Source organism: Lindgomyces ingoldianus (genome assembly GCF_010093535.1).
Source record: "Lindgomyces ingoldianus strain ATCC 200398 unplaced genomic scaffold BDR25scaffold_1, whole genome shotgun sequence".
Taxonomy (NCBI): domain Eukaryota; kingdom Fungi; phylum Ascomycota; class Dothideomycetes; order Pleosporales; family Lindgomycetaceae; genus Lindgomyces; species Lindgomyces ingoldianus.
Window position 1 is genome coordinate 1,875,165 of NW_022985162.1, and position 16,756 is coordinate 1,891,920.

The 16,756-nt window shown below is 47.0% G+C and overlaps 5 protein-coding genes across 5 annotated transcripts; 3 read left to right on the forward strand and 2 right to left on the reverse strand.

The window, feature by feature from the left end:
- Positions 1–1,512: 1,512 nt before the first annotated feature.
- BDR25DRAFT_390344 (uncharacterized protein) lies at positions 1,513–2,775 on the forward strand (the record flags this gene model as incomplete). Its single annotated transcript, XM_033698092.1, has 9 exons — positions 1,513–1,649; positions 1,758–1,855; positions 1,920–2,081; positions 2,135–2,157; positions 2,192–2,224; positions 2,293–2,342; positions 2,385–2,409; positions 2,464–2,545; positions 2,653–2,775. Exons 1-9 carry the CDS (start codon positions 1,547–1,549, stop codon positions 2,773–2,775), a joined length of 699 nt encoding a protein of 232 aa, XP_033554798.1. The 5' UTR covers positions 1,513–1,546.
- A 50-nt stretch (positions 2,776–2,825) lies between these two features.
- BDR25DRAFT_330566 (allantoinase) lies at positions 2,826–4,806 on the forward strand. Its single transcript, XM_033692543.1, has 3 exons — positions 2,826–3,401; positions 3,451–4,332; positions 4,397–4,806. The coding sequence occupies exons 1-3, from the start codon at positions 2,871–2,873 to the stop codon at positions 4,577–4,579; spliced, it is 1,596 nt and encodes a 531-aa protein (XP_033554799.1). The 5' UTR covers positions 2,826–2,870; the 3' UTR covers positions 4,580–4,806.
- Positions 4,807–5,251: 445 nt separating this feature from the next.
- Positions 5,252–5,768, reverse strand: BDR25DRAFT_321105 (ubiquitin-domain-containing protein; the record flags this gene model as incomplete). Its single annotated transcript, XM_033691947.1, has 2 exons — positions 5,252–5,622; positions 5,675–5,768. The coding sequence occupies 2 exons, from the start codon at positions 5,766–5,768 to the stop codon at positions 5,252–5,254; spliced, it is 465 nt and encodes a 154-aa protein (XP_033554800.1).
- Positions 5,769–6,145: 377 nt separating this feature from the next.
- Positions 6,146–8,993, forward strand: BDR25DRAFT_330568 (BTE binding protein-like protein 4). Its single transcript, XM_033692544.1, has 3 exons — positions 6,146–6,375; positions 6,534–8,168; positions 8,227–8,993. The coding sequence occupies exons 2-3, from the start codon at positions 6,598–6,600 to the stop codon at positions 8,657–8,659; spliced, it is 2,004 nt and encodes a 667-aa protein (XP_033554801.1). The 5' UTR covers positions 6,146–6,375; positions 6,534–6,597; the 3' UTR covers positions 8,660–8,993.
- Positions 8,994–11,889: 2,896 nt separating this feature from the next.
- On the reverse strand, positions 11,890–16,615 carry BDR25DRAFT_348257 (uncharacterized protein; the record flags this gene model as incomplete). Its single annotated transcript, XM_033694386.1, has 22 exons — positions 11,890–12,008; positions 12,132–12,330; positions 12,386–12,445; positions 12,508–12,757; positions 12,803–14,174; positions 14,209–14,348; positions 14,479–14,540; positions 14,579–14,685; positions 14,716–14,754; positions 14,787–14,826; positions 14,895–14,973; positions 15,014–15,263; positions 15,314–15,394; positions 15,429–15,498; positions 15,530–15,604; positions 15,642–15,720; positions 15,762–15,815; positions 16,078–16,190; positions 16,212–16,319; positions 16,367–16,460; positions 16,501–16,541; positions 16,598–16,615. 22 exons carry the CDS (start codon positions 16,613–16,615, stop codon positions 11,890–11,892), a joined length of 3,450 nt encoding a protein of 1,149 aa, XP_033554802.1.
- Positions 16,616–16,756: the final 141 nt, after the last annotated feature.

Here is a 16,756-nt window from a genome sequence, read left to right on the forward strand (position 1 = left end):
TAAAGCACTGTTTCTAGGCTTCCTAAGATGAATGATGGGTTTGGATATGATGTATGGGATGATGATTGATTGTATTGATTTTTCGATCCTTTTTCTGCTCTACTTGTGTTGCTCGGCTTTTGTTTTTCCGATCCGAGTCCCTCGCGCACTTGCCCTATGCGCGACCAGCTTGCAACATGCTGCAATTGGAGAACCGGGGGAGCGCCCAAAATGGCAGCAGGAGCAAATTCGAATATATTTGAGACTCTATCGTCACTTGCATCACCTCCATCGAGCCGACCTACCTCGCCGCCGCCATCAAACACGTATACACACCGAACCGCTTCACCGTCACCGTCTTACCCATGCTGAACTAATTCACTATCATTGTCCAACGCGTCGCAATCCTTCTAAACAATTCAGTCACGTCACACCACGTTCCCATCTACATAGAAATGCGTAGCTGCATCCCTAACGCAGCTAGCAACATGCAGCTTTATATACGCAGAAAAGAATAAGAATTAAGAATATATATGTACCTACTTAATCTATAAAATAGAGATTATGTTACTCTATAAAGCTACAAAACTAAGCAACAAAGATCTGCTTAAGTTTTATAAGTAAAACTGTCTATTAGCAGATATAATACTAGATTTTCTTAGCTACTAAGACATTAACACTGCCCCTACTACTACTTCTTAAAGCCCTTAAATAACACTAACAGCTAAACTACTGTTTACCTTTTCTTCTAACTTATCCCTATCTTAGCAGTCTAAGTTACGTCTGCTAACACGCTTATTACTACCTTACCTACTGTTACTGCGCTTATTGTTACTACACTAACTACTGCCACGCCTATTGCTGTCTTACCTACTGTCATCGCGCATACCTTCTTAGCTGTTATATGTAAGTGTGGCTGCTAGTACGTTATCTAGCTCTAGCAAAAACACCTTACTGCTACTATTTCTTTTACACTTATGTTACCCTCTTTAACCCTTAGCATCTAAACTACTAGCCCCTACTCTAAAAGCTAGAACATTAAGCCTAAAAACTACGCTGCCCTACTATAGCTTACTACATTAATTATTGCCTATTCTCTCTGTCTACAACCTAGAACTCTAGTTCTAGAGTAACTAGAACCTTTTTTAAAACCTACACTGTTGTTACCTATTACAAATAAGGCCCACTGCTGCTGTTGCACAGCTGCTGCACGCAATTGCAGAACTCCTAGGATCTTACAACTTTAAGAATAATCCTACACTATACTAACACTTGTACGCTAGCAGGTTCTGCTTTATTTGCTAACAAAGGGACACTAAACACTTAGAGAAGAGAGCCTTAAGAATACTTACTACTTACTAAATACAAAAGGTATAGGAGAGTTTGCTAGGAAAATACAGAGAGATAGATATTTTACATGTATAGGCTATTAGGAGGTATGCTATTACTAAGGAATTGCTTATGTAATAAACTACTAGTGCCCTCTAGGCTAGAGCCGGGCGTAATAAAGACATCCATCTGTGTTATTTGTTGCGCTATTAGAGGCAATTTGGGCTTCGGATGTTGGATGACATTCTATTACTCGATCGTAATAAGGCCACGACCTTCCACTACTTTCAATGATCAGCCATCTCCGCGGCACCGGACTTCTAAAGTCGAGAGCGAATTAAGTTTTTAAATCGAGAAGAAATGATGGCCTACTATAGAGCATGAATTCATTTCGCAATTGACGGAATATCTATAAGTGAGTGGGAATAAGATATTCTAATAAAGCGTAGCGATCTGGGCCAGCTACTGGTGCAACATTCTTGAAGTGCTGAGAGTTCATCGTTATAGGTTCTTGTCAGGTTGCAGGCTGAGATTTTACTTCGCCGCAGTCGACTCTGAATATAGCCTGTGTTGTCTGATGCGTTGGTAGTATAATGCATCCCGTGATCCAGTGGAATGTTCGAGGCAATCAGGAGCAAGCACCGAAAGTTCCGGTGGAGAAGAAAGGCGTCAGCGATACACCTATACGCAGTGTGGATTACTCGATGGAAACTATTCCTATCGAGTCACAGAAACTGCGACACGCCACGACACTTCTCACAATAAAGCTAGTCGTGCTTTAAAGGGTATCAATTCGGAAGGGGCCGGATGATATTTCTCAACCGAGGACATATATTCGGCAAGGCATCGGTAACGGTTCTCCACGTCGTTGAACCTGCGCTAGCCTCTTGTGTCGACCCGGCCTGGGCCTTGCACTGTGATCGGTCCCTGCGTTTCTTATCGCTCTAGCCTTACTGCCGCGCACGTACCATCCCACCAATTCAGCGGACCACCACTTCAACAGGTGTACTTCTCACTCTCAACCAACAGGAATGGTCCACTCTTTGGCCGTGCTTAGGTCTCGATAACTCACATAGTCCTCGAACCACCAATCTGTATCGAGTAAGAATGCTGTCACTTCCGATGAACCATACACCTCCCTGACGTTACGTTGAGCGTTCCTGGGTTACCAAATCGGGATATCGAGAGACAGATAAGGGCTGCTGTACCCCAGATTTTTGTGCGCAGATGGCTTGCCGTGCCTGGACATACTTTATATCTGTGTTTTCCTCAATATTCACCGCTTAGATATTTAAAGACTTCTATTAAAACTCGGTGGTACTTTTCTCTTTCACACGAACATAGAACTGTGTGACACCACACCACCTTATCTTGCTTATCTCTCCTGCACCTCTCCCACTCTCACCCAGGGCAATATCCAACAGCCGACTGCTTCCGAGGATCTGGCTCTTCACTCCCTGCCACTAGGCTGAAGACTTAAATGCTCCCTTTTCTTTCAAGTTGCTAAAGCGTTCAACGTTTTCTGTTTAGCTTCACCTGAAGTCTGGCTACCAGCAACGAAGATGGTACCCCACGCAACCACCCCTCCTCCAGCTGCTCATAGCAACCCTCCCCATCCTATTATCGTCATATCTTCTTCAAGAGCAGTCGTTGCAGGACGGCTCACCGGGGCAACAATTGTTATCTCGAACACGACGGGAAAAGTCACATCTATTTTTCACTCAGTTCTTCCGCCAACTGACTTCCCAGAAGGGACTCCGTACACTGACTATTCACCCCTCATCCTACTTCCTGGTCTTGTTGATGCACATGTTCATCTTAACGAGCCAGGCCGCACAGAATGGGAAGGCTTCTGGACTGGCACACGTGCTGCCGCATTCGGAGGTGTAACAACCGTTGTTGACATGCCTCTCAATGCCATCCCACCTACAACCACTGTCGAGAATTTCAAGACTAAAATCGATGCCGCGAAGGGCAAGTGCTGGGTCGACGTCGGTTTCTATGGAGGTGTAATCCCAGGTAATGTTAGTGAGCTTAAAGGTCTTGTCAAGGAAGGTGTCAGGGGCTTCAAGGGTTTCTTAATTAACAGTGGGGTATGCTAATTTTCATGTTTATACTTCATGCAATAGTAACAATATTTAGGTTGAAGAGTTTCCGGCTGTGACCTCCACGGACATCGAGCTGGTCTTGACCGAGCTAAGAGACTCAGCAACGACCCTTATGTTCCACGCCGAAATGATTCCCCCAATCACCGCCTCCGTTGGCGACGATGTCCAGCACTCCATGCCACCTCTTGCTCCCTCCGGCCCGTTGACTTACTACTCAACATTCCTGGACTCACGCCCACCGTCATTTGAAACCTATGCTATTGCCGAGATACTCTCTCTTGCTCATCTTGCCCCAGATCTCGCACTCCACATCGTGCATCTTTCAGCCATAGAAGCGATTCCTCTTCTGCGCGAAGCCCGCAGTAAAGGCATCAAGATCACCGCAGAGACTTGTTTCCACTACCTTTCCCTCACAGCCGAGAGCATCAAAGATGGTGACACGCGACACAAATGTTGCCCGCCAATCCGGTCGCAGTTCAATCAAGACGGCCTCTGGGAAGAGCTGCTCCAAGACCAAACCGACGGCGTCATCAAAACGGTAGTATCAGACCACTCGCCTTGCACTCCTAACATTAAACTCCTTCCTAAAGCCTTCGCGCCTAAGAGAGAAAGCCACTGTAAAGAAGGCCACAACAGGGACTGCGAGAGTTGCGCAGACTCAGATGTCGAGGAAGAGGGTCCGGAGGAGAAGGGTGATTTCTTCTCAGCCTGGGGCGGGATTTCGAGTGTTGGGCTTGGGCTGCCGATTCTTTGGACTGAGGGTACTAAGCGTGATGAGGATTTTAGTATTGAAGAGGTTGTTAGGTGGTGTTGTAAGAATACGGCGAAACAAGTTGGACTTGGGAAGAGCAAGGGCGATTTGAGTGTGGGCTTTGATGCAGATATTGTCGTGTTCGATGATGAGGCTAAATTTGTGGTGGGTTTTATCCCTTCCGTTCCCACTTGTTGATTTGAATACCCTGCTTACGATGCATGCATAGGTCGAGCCGAGTACCATGCTCTTCAGAAACAAAGTCTCACCGTACGAGAACAAAACTCTCAAGGGCGTTGTTAGGGAGACTTGGCTCCGAGGGCAGCGTATTTACTCACGCGAAGATGGATTTATGGAGAAGGCCGGCCCGACTGGCAAATTATTGCTTGAGCCGAGAGAGATGAGTAAGTAAATGGTCATCCAACAGGGTAATGGTTAGAGTAGAGTTGGATTCAGCATTTGTTCGTAGGGTACCGCCGTTTTGAGTCATTTCCTTCGGGGCATCGGATGCAAGTACATTTTTTGGAGAAGATTTTCCAGAATTGTTTGCGGTTTATTGATGTGCATTTCAGCATGCATGACATCACCATCATTGGCGTAGCCAAAAGCACAACTTTTGGTCATGGGATATGTGACATGAATAAATAAAATTTCATGTGAGACATGACGAAAAAGTGCTAGACATTGGGGTGTGGTAGTCTTCATGACCCATAGAGCATTCAACATAATACATCAATGGTGTTGCCTCGAATCGCGTATGGTTATCCAGGTCCTTGCAGGGTTAGACAGCTTTCATTGTTACGCAAAGACTAGATTGGTGATGGTAGGGGTGGCCTGGTGTTAATGAGTGACAGTGTAAATCGCCGAGACTGAGATATAGTCCACCTGAACAGCGTGCCGGACACGCAATCACACCCTAAGTCATGGACATCACAGCGCAACAAGGACAAAGGCTCGAACGCTAGCTGACAGGATTCATTGGCCTATGGCCAGAATGTTGACATTTGGCAGGCCTTGTCAGCCTGTCTCAAATTTCCATGAATTTCATATCGCTGTTCCCTCATCCAGACATCCCCTGATCCGTCTACTTAGACTCATCGAACACGTAGGTCAAGTGGCAACGACCACAGTATTGACGATTGTGCATAGCAGCCATGAAAACACCAGCACCGCACTCAGATTGCGGGCACTCCCTCCTCAGACGCTCGATCTTGCCATCGCCATCAACCTTGTAGTACTTGAGCACAGCTAACTTGGTCTTCTTCCTCTTATGCTTGATCTTCTTGGGAGTGGTGTAGACCTTCTTCTTGCGCTTCTTGGCGCCGCCACGCAGGCGGAGGACGAGGTGGAGAGTCGACTCTTTCTGGATGTTGTAGTCAGAGAGCGTACGACCGTCTTCGAGTTGTTTTCCGGCGAAGATCAGGCGCTGTTGGTCGGGAGGAATGCCCTCCTTATCTGCGACCTATCAGCGTGAAACTACTGGAAATTGTGGAAGACAGGAATGTACCTTGAATCTTGGACTTGACATTGTCAATAGTGTCGGAAGACTCCACCTCAAGGGTGATAGTCTTGCCCGTGAGGGTTTTGACGAAGATCTGCATGGCGGCCTGGTGTGTCGATGTCAGGAGGGGAGAAGGGAAGAGGAAGGGTTCGAAGGAGCGGATATGCGACCAGGCATTGTCGGCTTGTTGCTTCCAAGCGATTCTAGCATTGGGAAAAAAAATCGTCGACTTACCTAGACAATAGGAATTGTCTTCCTCAGTCGTCGTGCAGGAGGGTTGGTTTGAAGACGTGCAGAACTTTGGAGATTAGAAATTATCTGTGGGCCTTGGCAGCGAAAATGTGACTAAGCGCAGCCGAGATGTGGCGTTGCTAGCGCTTAGATCACGTGTGTGGCGGCTGCGTTGCCGGGTAACGGCGCAAAGGCGTTTGTTGATTTGCTTCCCGTTCAGGACTTGAACTTCATCATTCATCCTTACCACTCTCACACTACACATATACCTGCATCCTCGCGACAAACCTTTGCGGCACCTTTTCATCTCAACCGATCCTAGAGGAGTAGATCCTCCTTTAGACACCCATACACAAACATTGCTTAGGCTTCGGCCGGATACACTTACTTTGAGGCAGTTGCTGGGAGACTGTACCTGTACTGAGGAGACCATAAGGATACCATCCGCCCGGCGGACGCCGCTTGCACTGCGTGAGGTATGTTAATATATCTTGTTGCGAAGAGGATCAATGAATAATTCTGGGATTTTCCTATATCTTCCTCCCTTCGAAAGCCTTGAGGCTTGATCAACCAAACCATGAAGATGCAGCTACGCTGGGTGCAAAACTGTCGACCCTGACTGACCCCTCTCTAGTATCGGACCTAACAGGATACCCATTCCTTGGATAACGACACTCCGGACTCGACCTGCATCCGATATGCTGTCCACAAACGCGCCCTCGAGCATTCAACGACGACGAACCCAACACCGACGACAAAACTCGACACCGGCAGCATTCGAGGCGCCCCAAGTACGACCACTCCCTGCTAACATTCAACAAAAACGACAACAGCGATCGGGCATGAGCTTGGATCTTCGAGGCTTGAACCTTGAAACCATTAACATGCCCCAACAACCTGGATCTTTCTCAGAACGGATGACCCCAAGCCCGATGAACATGGATTCCTTCCAGCAGGAGGATAGTACGGTAAGTATTACTAACATAGGACAACCACAACAGCATACTATGCAAGTAGCGCAGACGCACAGCCAGCCCCGGCCGGGCTTTCAGGATACCTTTATGCAATCCCCAGTACAGACATCTCTCCCATCTCCGCGGACGCCTCACCGGACACTCCGCGAGCAGTCTCCTCAGCAGCCTCCTCTTTCTCCCTCAAAACCTCCAACAGAACAACAACTTAAAGAACTCCATCAGCATATACAATCCGTATATGGCTCTTGTGGACAAGTCTTTATCAACATCCTCCCGACACCTACTGCGACTCCTCAGAAACCAACACAACTACCGAGCCATGAACCTCTCGACTCAGCGCCAATGCCGCCCAACTTTGGGGACATGACTGACATAAATCTCCAGCCAACCTCAAGTGCCATGGCTTTCGACTTCGACAATCCGGACAGTGAAATGGGCTACGAATCTTCGTCTTACTATACCTCAGATGCACTTTCGCCGTCCCCCACGTCTTCGCCTCACCAAAGGACCGTACAGATGTTCCTGGAGAATATCGAAGAGTATCCACATCAGGAGATGGATTTTTCGCAAGCTCCGTCTCTGCTCCCTTCTACAAGTACTTCTAGTCACATGACTGGGCTGCCACTCTCAGCCACCGAGTCCATGTCCCAGCAATCTGCATTTCTAGAACTCGATGTTGATGCTAGCATTGAGTACACAGGTATCTCACCAGAGGAAGTCCAGCGATATATCAGCGAACAGGACCCAGCGACAAACAAATGGACCTGTTTGTACCCAGAATGCGGCAAGACATTTGGAAGGAGAGAAAATATTCGCTCACATGTCCAAACCCACCTCGGCGACAGACAATTCCGTTGTAACGGATGCGGCAAATGTTTCGTCCGCCAGCACGACCTCAAACGCCACGCCAAGATCCATACAGGGAACAAGCCTTACAAATGTCCATGTGGCGCAGGCTTCGCACGACAAGACGCTCTTACCCGCCATCGACAACGTGGAATGTGCGTCGGCGGTTTTGCTGATGCCGTTCGACGGCAAGCAAAACGTGGCCGACCAAAGAAGAATCGCCCAGGTATGGAGGATAGAGCCAAGAAGGCAAATCGTACCCGACGAGCACTTGCTTCCACTGCCTCATCAGTCTCGGCAGGATCTCCTCAGTCTGATGGTTATTCGACTAGGCACTCGCCGCCACCTCTCGAGGAATTTAATGCTTTGCAGACATCAGGTCTCCCAAAATTACTCTCTGATATAAGTAATTTTGGGGACCCCATGAGCTCCTCAGCCGATCCATTCAGGTATGTGTCCAGTCTTTACGTACCCTAATACCTTGTTGTTTACTAACTTCCTCATTAGTTTTGAAACCGCGTCAAGTCCGTTTGTTGACAGCTCCCAAGTCAAGACAGAGAGCTTCACATCTTCGGGATCGTTCGCCGGCGACGAGGTTTCAATGAACCTTCTACATCAGCTCTCTGGTACCACGCACACTCCACCCATGTCGCCGGAAGACCAGCGACCGAATTCTGCTGGCTCTGTAAGCGACACGAAGGCTGCCGCCCAACAAACGTCTAATAAAGGTTCCGCTACGCCCTCTCGATCGTCAATTCAATCCAATCCCTTCTCGACGCCACCAACATCCCCTGTTGAGCCAAAGAATGATTTGGATGAATTGTTCAACTCTTTGCCGGAGAGCTCGTGCTCACAGTTCGACCTCGAGATGAAGGCCTTAGGCGAGTTTACTTCCTTTGATAGCACTCCATACGAGCTGCTTGACTTCAACGACATGTAAATGTTAGGATTCCTCAATATGGGATGGACTTGTGTTGTATGATAGATAGGGGCTCATGAACGCGACGATAACGGCGTTTAAGAGGTCTCTGGGATACACCCATCAAACAATCGATGGGCGGCATGGTGGGAACTGTAATTGGGCCGAATTTACGACAGAATGACCTTGGATTCTTGATTGTTATTTTTATGGGCAGAACCCACACTCCTTTCATCGCTGTTGGATACTCAGGCGTGACTTGGGATTGGTGGAACCCGATCCGTTCGGGTTTGGACATTAGCATAGCTGATAGTGAAGGTCAACCACAACTACTTCCATAGAATGGGAAGTTTACACCTCGTACAAATGAGAGCAAATTCAATGTGAACTTGTATTACATTTACTAGCTAACATAGGACATAGCAAGGTATATATTTGGGACAAAAAGGGGCATGCTCTTAACGTGCTGTGCCTTGATTTAGAGCGACGATCAGAACTTGTCTCAAGCAATAGGTGACGCTGGTATCCACGTTGTACTGCATTGCAGAGGTGATCATCTGTGGAAGAATGCCATTTGCTGACACCGACCGGCGAGGACACGACCCGTTTAGAATTACGCTAGTGGGCAACTTTAGGAAATCACTACACATCTTCAGCATTTCCCTTTGGAGCAGTAAGGCGGAGTCGATATAGTTTGCATCATTCAAAGAATGCCGTTACTGGAATCTGCTGTTTTCGATTGTGTTGCTCTAACTGAACTAGGCCAGCACTGGCTCATCCTTGAAGATTGCCTTTGAACCCCAAGATCTCACCCCTATCACCCAAACATCTAGAAAGCCAATCAACTCTTTCAGCTGCTGCAGCCGAGCTTCGTAATCATGCTTCCAACAGGCATGATCTTGCGAACGAGCTGAAGTAGATGGGGGCCATCGTCGCCTTGTGGAATACCAAATTGCTGTCTGTGTTCCTAACCTAGCTGCTTAGACACCACCCAGCTGTTGTCCCCCGGCTTGGCTGGCATCCACTTGTCTGCATTACGAACTTTGAGACCTGTATGTAACAACTCGGGATGCGCCGGTTCATGTTTAAGGTTGCCTTCAACCAGCCTCTGGGGATTTCTCTATCTGCCTTTCCCCTATCACACGCGTCCCTTGTCGAGATGGAGACATCCTCTTTACCTCCAGGCGGATTCCTTTCGTCCTTCAGTCTGGCCACTACTATGTTTATTGCATTTATTGCTTACACCATTACTCTTTACATTTACCGCATATACTTCGGTGACCTATTTCATATCCCAGGTCCGAAGCTTGCTGCTGCAACCCGCTGGTACAAGTTCTACTACGATGCCATCAAGGTCGGAAAGTATTACCTCGAAGTCGAGAGGATGCATAAGAAATACGGTAAGTCTTCTTCCTCTGCTACTACCCTGGGACATTTGGCTGACGTTGGCAGGCCCACTTGTGCGTATAACCCCATACGAAATCCACATCGACGACCCGACTTTCTTCAATGAGCTCTACAATGTTACGAAAAAGCTTGACAAGGATCCGTGGTATTACTCTTGGTTTGATCGTAATGGGCCCATCTTCGCTGCCATAGATGCAAACCAACATAAGCTTCGGAGCGCCGTGATCAAGCTGGTTTTGTCCGCTATGAGCATTTCCAAGGTCGAATCAGTATTAAAGAATCACCTAGCCGTATTCTGTCGCTGTCTAAATAAATGTTGAGGGTAGAAGAAGCCCATAGACATGGTGGTTGTATTTCGGTCGCTGGCAGTTGATTGCGTCACTGATCCGTCGCTCCTGGAGTCATCAAATCTCCTCGAGATGGACGATTTCGGTGCCACGCATTCCGACTTCATCCGCGGAATGACTCAAGTATCTTTGTACAACCGAGATCCGCTTTATACTAACGCAATCCTACAATCTATGCCTCGATGACTGATAGCATTCCATGAGAAGACAGCTTTGAATGTCATTGAAGGGGTTGAGAGTCAGAAGGAGCAGGCCAGGAAAGTGATGGAGAATAGTGGAAAGCCTATCAGTAGCAAGAGCTTCCCGGCCATAATGAATGAGGTGCTCAAATTGGACTTACCACCAGAGGAGAAGACGCAGAAAAGCGTGTTCGATGAGGCAGGAGTTCTTATCGGAGCGGAGAGTGAGACGACGGGCCACACTCTCACTACGATAACCTACCACATCATGACAAATCCTTCTGTTCTGGAAAAGCCCAAGGAAGAATTCAAAAACAGTTTCGCCACTGAAGAACTAAGCGAAATAATGAGCTACAAGAAGCTTAACACCCTTCCTTACCTCAACGCATGCATTCAGGAGGGCCTCCATCTCGCCTTCCCCGTATCAACAAACTCCAACCTACAACCTACACATCCCCACAACATCCAAGTCTTACCTCACCCTCGCTGGAATACCAATCTCGATGACTACTCGGGATTTGCACTACAACCCTACCCTGCTCCCCAATCCATATGAGTTTGACCCCAACCGCTGGCTGGGAGACAAGAAAGCTAAGAGCGAGAAATGGTTCGCAGCATTCGGTTGCGGATCTCGTAGTTGTGTAGGTTTTAATCTTGCGAAGGCGGAGCTGTCGACGGCGATTGGGAATCTGTTCGGAAATCCCGAGGTCAGACTAGGCGAGGGTGTGGATAGGAGCGATTTCGAGTTGGTACATGATTGATTCACTCCGTTTGTGAAGAAAAGCAGCAAGGGGTAACTTGTTGAGGTGCTTTAAGGAAGAGATAGGATGAGAAGTGGGTGGAGGTAGAGATAGAGAGTCAGTTTGTGTGCATTTAGAGTAGAGAACCCCCAGTCTCAAAGATTTAAGACTCCTGCAGGAACGATCTCGGCGAAGCATACCACTCAACACCACATATGTGGTATCCGCTTGCTACTGCATCTTAAAAAAGTGGTGTAAAGATTGAACAAGGTGCCCTTTAAGGTAAGTAACGCAGAGAGTGTTGAAAACTGTGGTACCAGCGGTTTCCATTTGTGACTTAGTCGCCTTGGAGTACCGTCGGTGATGAATGGGGATAATGCCGATCCAATGTTAGCCGCAGCGAATCAATCTGAGGGTTTGATGATACGAGATTTGATGATTCCTTCGTGTAGTGTCTCCAGCAGTGTCCTATTTCGGTTAGCTATAGATTTATCGTCTGATCTCATTGCACAGCATTTTAGCGGATATGGGACGACGACATATTCATATTGTGAAACCGGCCTTAGGTAATTTGGAGTTTAATCCTTTAAGAGACTAGTTTTGTTGAATTTTGTTGCTGTATTTGGAAAGTGCATCCAGCATGTCATCGTATACCACCGAACATAATTAGACCAAAACTGGTCTATTAACGTTCTGACTAGAATTGTGGAGGGCAATAAGAGGATCCTAATTTCTGTTGCTAGTAAATTTGCACCTACTGTTGTTTAACGGCCGATCAAAATCATCATTAACGTAGAACATTACAAGACTATTACAGGACCATGCCAGGACGGAAATTTACATCCTGTCAATATACTCCTTGATTCCAACACAAGGTATAAAGAGTGATATCTGGTTTGCTGATATCCCACGGTAGATGCGAGCATGCTGAGTCTCCATCCTTTATGATGCTTGATACTGTCAACAGTCTCTCGGCCCTTTTTATCTTCCACCTTCGCGATGTTCCTCTCGTTGGTTTCCTGAATCATCCCTCAATCTCCATCAAGATACTCATTCAAATTATCTAAATGCTACCTCATTACCTCCTTCGAAAAACAACCCCTCGGCCTCTTCAAGCTCTCTCAGCCCACCGACCTAAAATATAAGCTCAATTCTTAAGTTCGGCCTAGAAAGTGCAAAAAATATCTTGAAGGAACGCGTGGAATTGGAAGAGAGAGGGCCCAAAGGGAGAAAACAAGAGTGTTAAACTTAAAGTGGTTTTCTTCAAGATTGTAGCCACTGGCGGTCATGTGGTGCTGAGGTAGCATATGGGATTTAGATGGAGGTCTTCGATCTTGCCAGAGGGGTAAGGGAATGGGAGGTTTAAACGAGGAAGGCCTGAACAAAGGTCTAGTGTTAAAGTTGAGTTTTAGAGATTCTCCCAATAAGTGTTGTATTCTTCGAAAGCTTTCTTTGGATCTAAGGCGATCTTGTTAGCCCCAGTATAACCACTATGAATGTTTACTCTTACCGATGCCTTTTTCATACCGCTTGACGCCTAAAGTAGGGAAAGCTCCTCCAAAGTCTGTATCCGAATCTTTCATGTCAAAATCATCATCCCCAAACCTATCAAGATCATTATCACTAACTCCCATATCGCAATCAAAATCTTCTGCCTCTCCCATCCACGGCTCATGGTTACTCCACGTAGCTCGACCGTGGAAAAGAGACCGCCGCTGATGCAAACGTTCTTGGTGCAATCTTCTTTGCTCATTTCGAAAATGGGCGCGCAACTGGTGCACTTTAAGTCCCTTCAGTTGTACTTGACAACGCTGTTGCTCTAGCTTCTCTCTGTCGGCATCGAGGCGCTGCCGTTCTTCTTGAATAGTGGTCTGGAACGCAACCTCGGCGGCTGTGAGTCTAGCTTCGCGGGCTAGCAGCTCTTTCCATCTTGTAGTAAGGGTTGGATCTTGGTGTCGCTGAGCTTCGGCTGGATTCAAGGGAGCAGTATTGCTTTGCATCTTTCTTCGAAGATTAGGTTGACCGAATTCGTTTTCGTGATGAACGTCAGTGGATCGACTTCCTAGCTTGGCATTATCGGTGGCAGCATCCACGCACGTAGAATGCTCGTTGGCGAATTCAGCGAGAGGTCCATCACCATGTTCGTTTCCATCGTTTTCAGTCCTATTCTCAGTCCCGTCACCATCTCCTAAGTCCGAAATGGTACATGCATACCCGGGCTCATATGTCCCCATCGAACTACCCATAATCTCAGACCCACTACTCTCAACTATATGCCCCAAAGGCGACATCGGCCTTGGTGAAGGAGAAATCTCCCTTTCAAGCCCGAATGGGTCCGAGCTTGAGTAGTTCGGATACTTCCACTCGAATTTCCTCGCATCTGGTTCCTGTCCTGGTGGCTGTGGCTGCAACAACTCGGCGAATTTGGGGTGTTGATATGCATGACATTTCGGGCGCAGTAGTTGATTGCTCTGGTTAAATTTTGAGCAAAGGCGGTGAGGGTGGTAGTTCCAGTATGATCCTCGCCAGCGATGATGAGTATAAGGTGGGTAGATGCCGTTGTGGGGGGTGGGATAAAGTTGTGGATGTTGTAGAGACGGGATATCGCTGTAAGCGTGTGTCATCCAATGTGGATGAAAGTTGGAGTTGATATCCGAACGTTCTCCGAGGCAAGTAGTGTTGAAGTATTGCATCTTAAAACCTGCTGCCATTCCGACGAGAGAGGGACGAAGCGGTAATGTCAGGGTGAGAGGTAATTGCTGAGAGGAATCCGCGGACGGCAGTGGAAGTGTGCATGAACTGAAAAGTAGTTTGCCTTTCACAAGCAGTAGTGACACGTGGAAAAAGAAATGACCTACCAGCCCTGCATTCGTCATTCGACACCCTGGAGCAAACACGCGATCGGAGTAACCTGGACGCTGAGTGTAGATTCAACGTCCTGCCTTGGTCATCTTTCTTGCTTGGAAGGTCTAAGGATGTGAAGTAAGGGAGGTTGGATAAACTATTTGTGACAAAACCTATTAAGATATCTCGTAGTCTCCAAGACAAGGATGGTGATACAACGCGCTGTTTTCCAAACTAGCAACCCATGCTTACACTACCTAGCATAATTTTACAACCGGAGAGCTTAGCTGCTCCTTATCGTCCTCGAATGTTTAATTAGAGACGTAAAGCTCTCCATTTTATCCAGGTATATACACAAGGCTTTGTGCTTCCTCGCATCATCAAGCTAGAGACCCCGTCTTTTCCTCCCTTGGTTCGTAACACCTCCGTCTTATTGCTTTCGTGGAGCTTAGAATTGACGAATGCTCGTACTAGCTCGCAAAGCGTGTCCCTCATCCTCTGTTGATGTTCCAAAATGACCATGTTGATAGCTCATAACGCCGCAAATGATAGGTATGGACTCTCTTCTTTCAGCGATATCGGCGGCAACGAGCAATGGCCTGGTCCATGGCAGAATCGTACTTGTATTGACTCTCGGACAGCAAAAGAGACACGACAATGACGTGACTCGCCTTGACTAGGTGTTTGCAAATAAAGGAAGCATAATCTCTAGATAGGAGAAAGGAGAATATTCTCTTACACTGCTGCTGAGGATTCGTTTTGCAGTTTTAGGATAAATGCCCTCTTCATCTCGTTCAAGTCCGTGTTGTTTTTGAAGTCTTCGATCCTCGCCGCTAAAAGAGCCCTGCTCTTACTCACAACATAGTGGTCTTTTCCTGCTCTTGGAAGACATCCTTCAATTCGGACAAGGTGACCTCGCTGGAGACAAACATAATACCTTGATCTTTCTTCGGGAATCGCTGGATCAATGAGGAAATAGCGTCTAGCTTTCTCTCATACCTCTTCTTACCACTATTGTCTTTTCCACAGCCCAGGCCAAAGACTTTGATCAAGTTCACAGGCTGTACAGAGACCTGGCGGTGCTCGTACACATAGTGATCCTGATGTACTCGCTTGGTTAGACAATCTTCACAGGCTATGAACACATCCGTAGAAGACATTGTTCATAGGCATCGAGACGAACTGCATTCGAGAATGCCGGGTGAACTCGCTTAATGTTCTCAATAAACTTTCGACGACCTTCCTATTAGTGTGTATTCTTAGGGAAGAGAACGACGGTTCGAACTAAGGTCCTTTAGTTGTCTGGCGAGCGATATGGTTCCAGAACCCTTCGAAGTTGAGCCCTTAGCTTTCCCCCCGCTCTGTGAACCATACAGCTGATTCTTGAGTTAGCGTCAATATATCCGAGTGCATGTTTTGGTCTAAAGTCTCTTGAATCTTATATATGGGCTACCAGAGGCTTTAGATCGCCTCTGGATATGTTCACTCTACCCCAGAAGATTGTGGTTTCGGCCATTGCATTCTTGGGTTTGGTTGTCTGCTTCAGTTGCTTCTTCTCCGAGGCGCTCAGGTCTAAGTCACCTTTCTACGTCAAGAAGATGAGCACAGAAAAATCCGCTCAATGAGCAGAAATATCTCTAGAACTACTGACTGGAATTTGCTAGAAATGTTAGGAAAGAGTTATAGATGCTCTAGAATATCTAAGGTCTAACTTTATAATTAGTAGTTAATTATAGAGTTATTAAAAGTGGGGGTGGAATGCAGATAATTTTATTTTTCTTAAATAAGTAGCTGGTTATATCAGCTAGAGTCTAGATATCCTAGTATATTCATATTCATATAAAACCTAGCAAATTATATGTAGTAGTTCTGGAGATAAATCTGCTTAGGAAGCAGGTTTTTTCTCGTGTTCCAGGGCTGACGGCTCGCTTGGGGTGAAGACTCGCTTATGAAGTATTATTCTGTTCGAAGGTTTCGCTACTGAGGATATGTTCGCAACTCCTCGATCTATTGCTTTGCATATGAGCTGGGCATACTACTAACGTAGCCGCAACACCAATCGGCTTCGGAAGTGACGGGGAGCACCGACAGTTTTCAAACACAATAGTGTCCGGGTAATGTTGCACACAATAAACACAGCACGATGCGAAAGAAATCTACATTGCTGGGGACAGTGAGCGATGAAGAATTAAGCGGGGCAGATCTACCTACCGTAGCGATGACCTTGAACCCATGGTGAGTGAGCCAGGAGTGGTGGTTCATAAAAGTGTGTACCGGACTGAGCTTCCCGAAAGCGTTGTACAACCTCGGGAGACACGTTCGTTCAAAGCCAAGTCACGTGGGACGTGCTTAGTACAGCTCCACTAGAGCAGTTCGGCCTGACGTCCTAAATTGTGACTTCGCTCTAAATTAGCTTGTAGATTACCTTGCATCTTAGAATACTATTCGCTGCAGGAGCATTATGACTGGCCAGAGATTGATCAAATGGAGTCCAAATCCTGGTCGATATACCAGGAAGCCATCACCACAGGGATTCTGAAGAAGAAAGCGGGCGGAATGCCCAATTCGGATAGTTGACGTATGCACCGTCGACCTCGTACT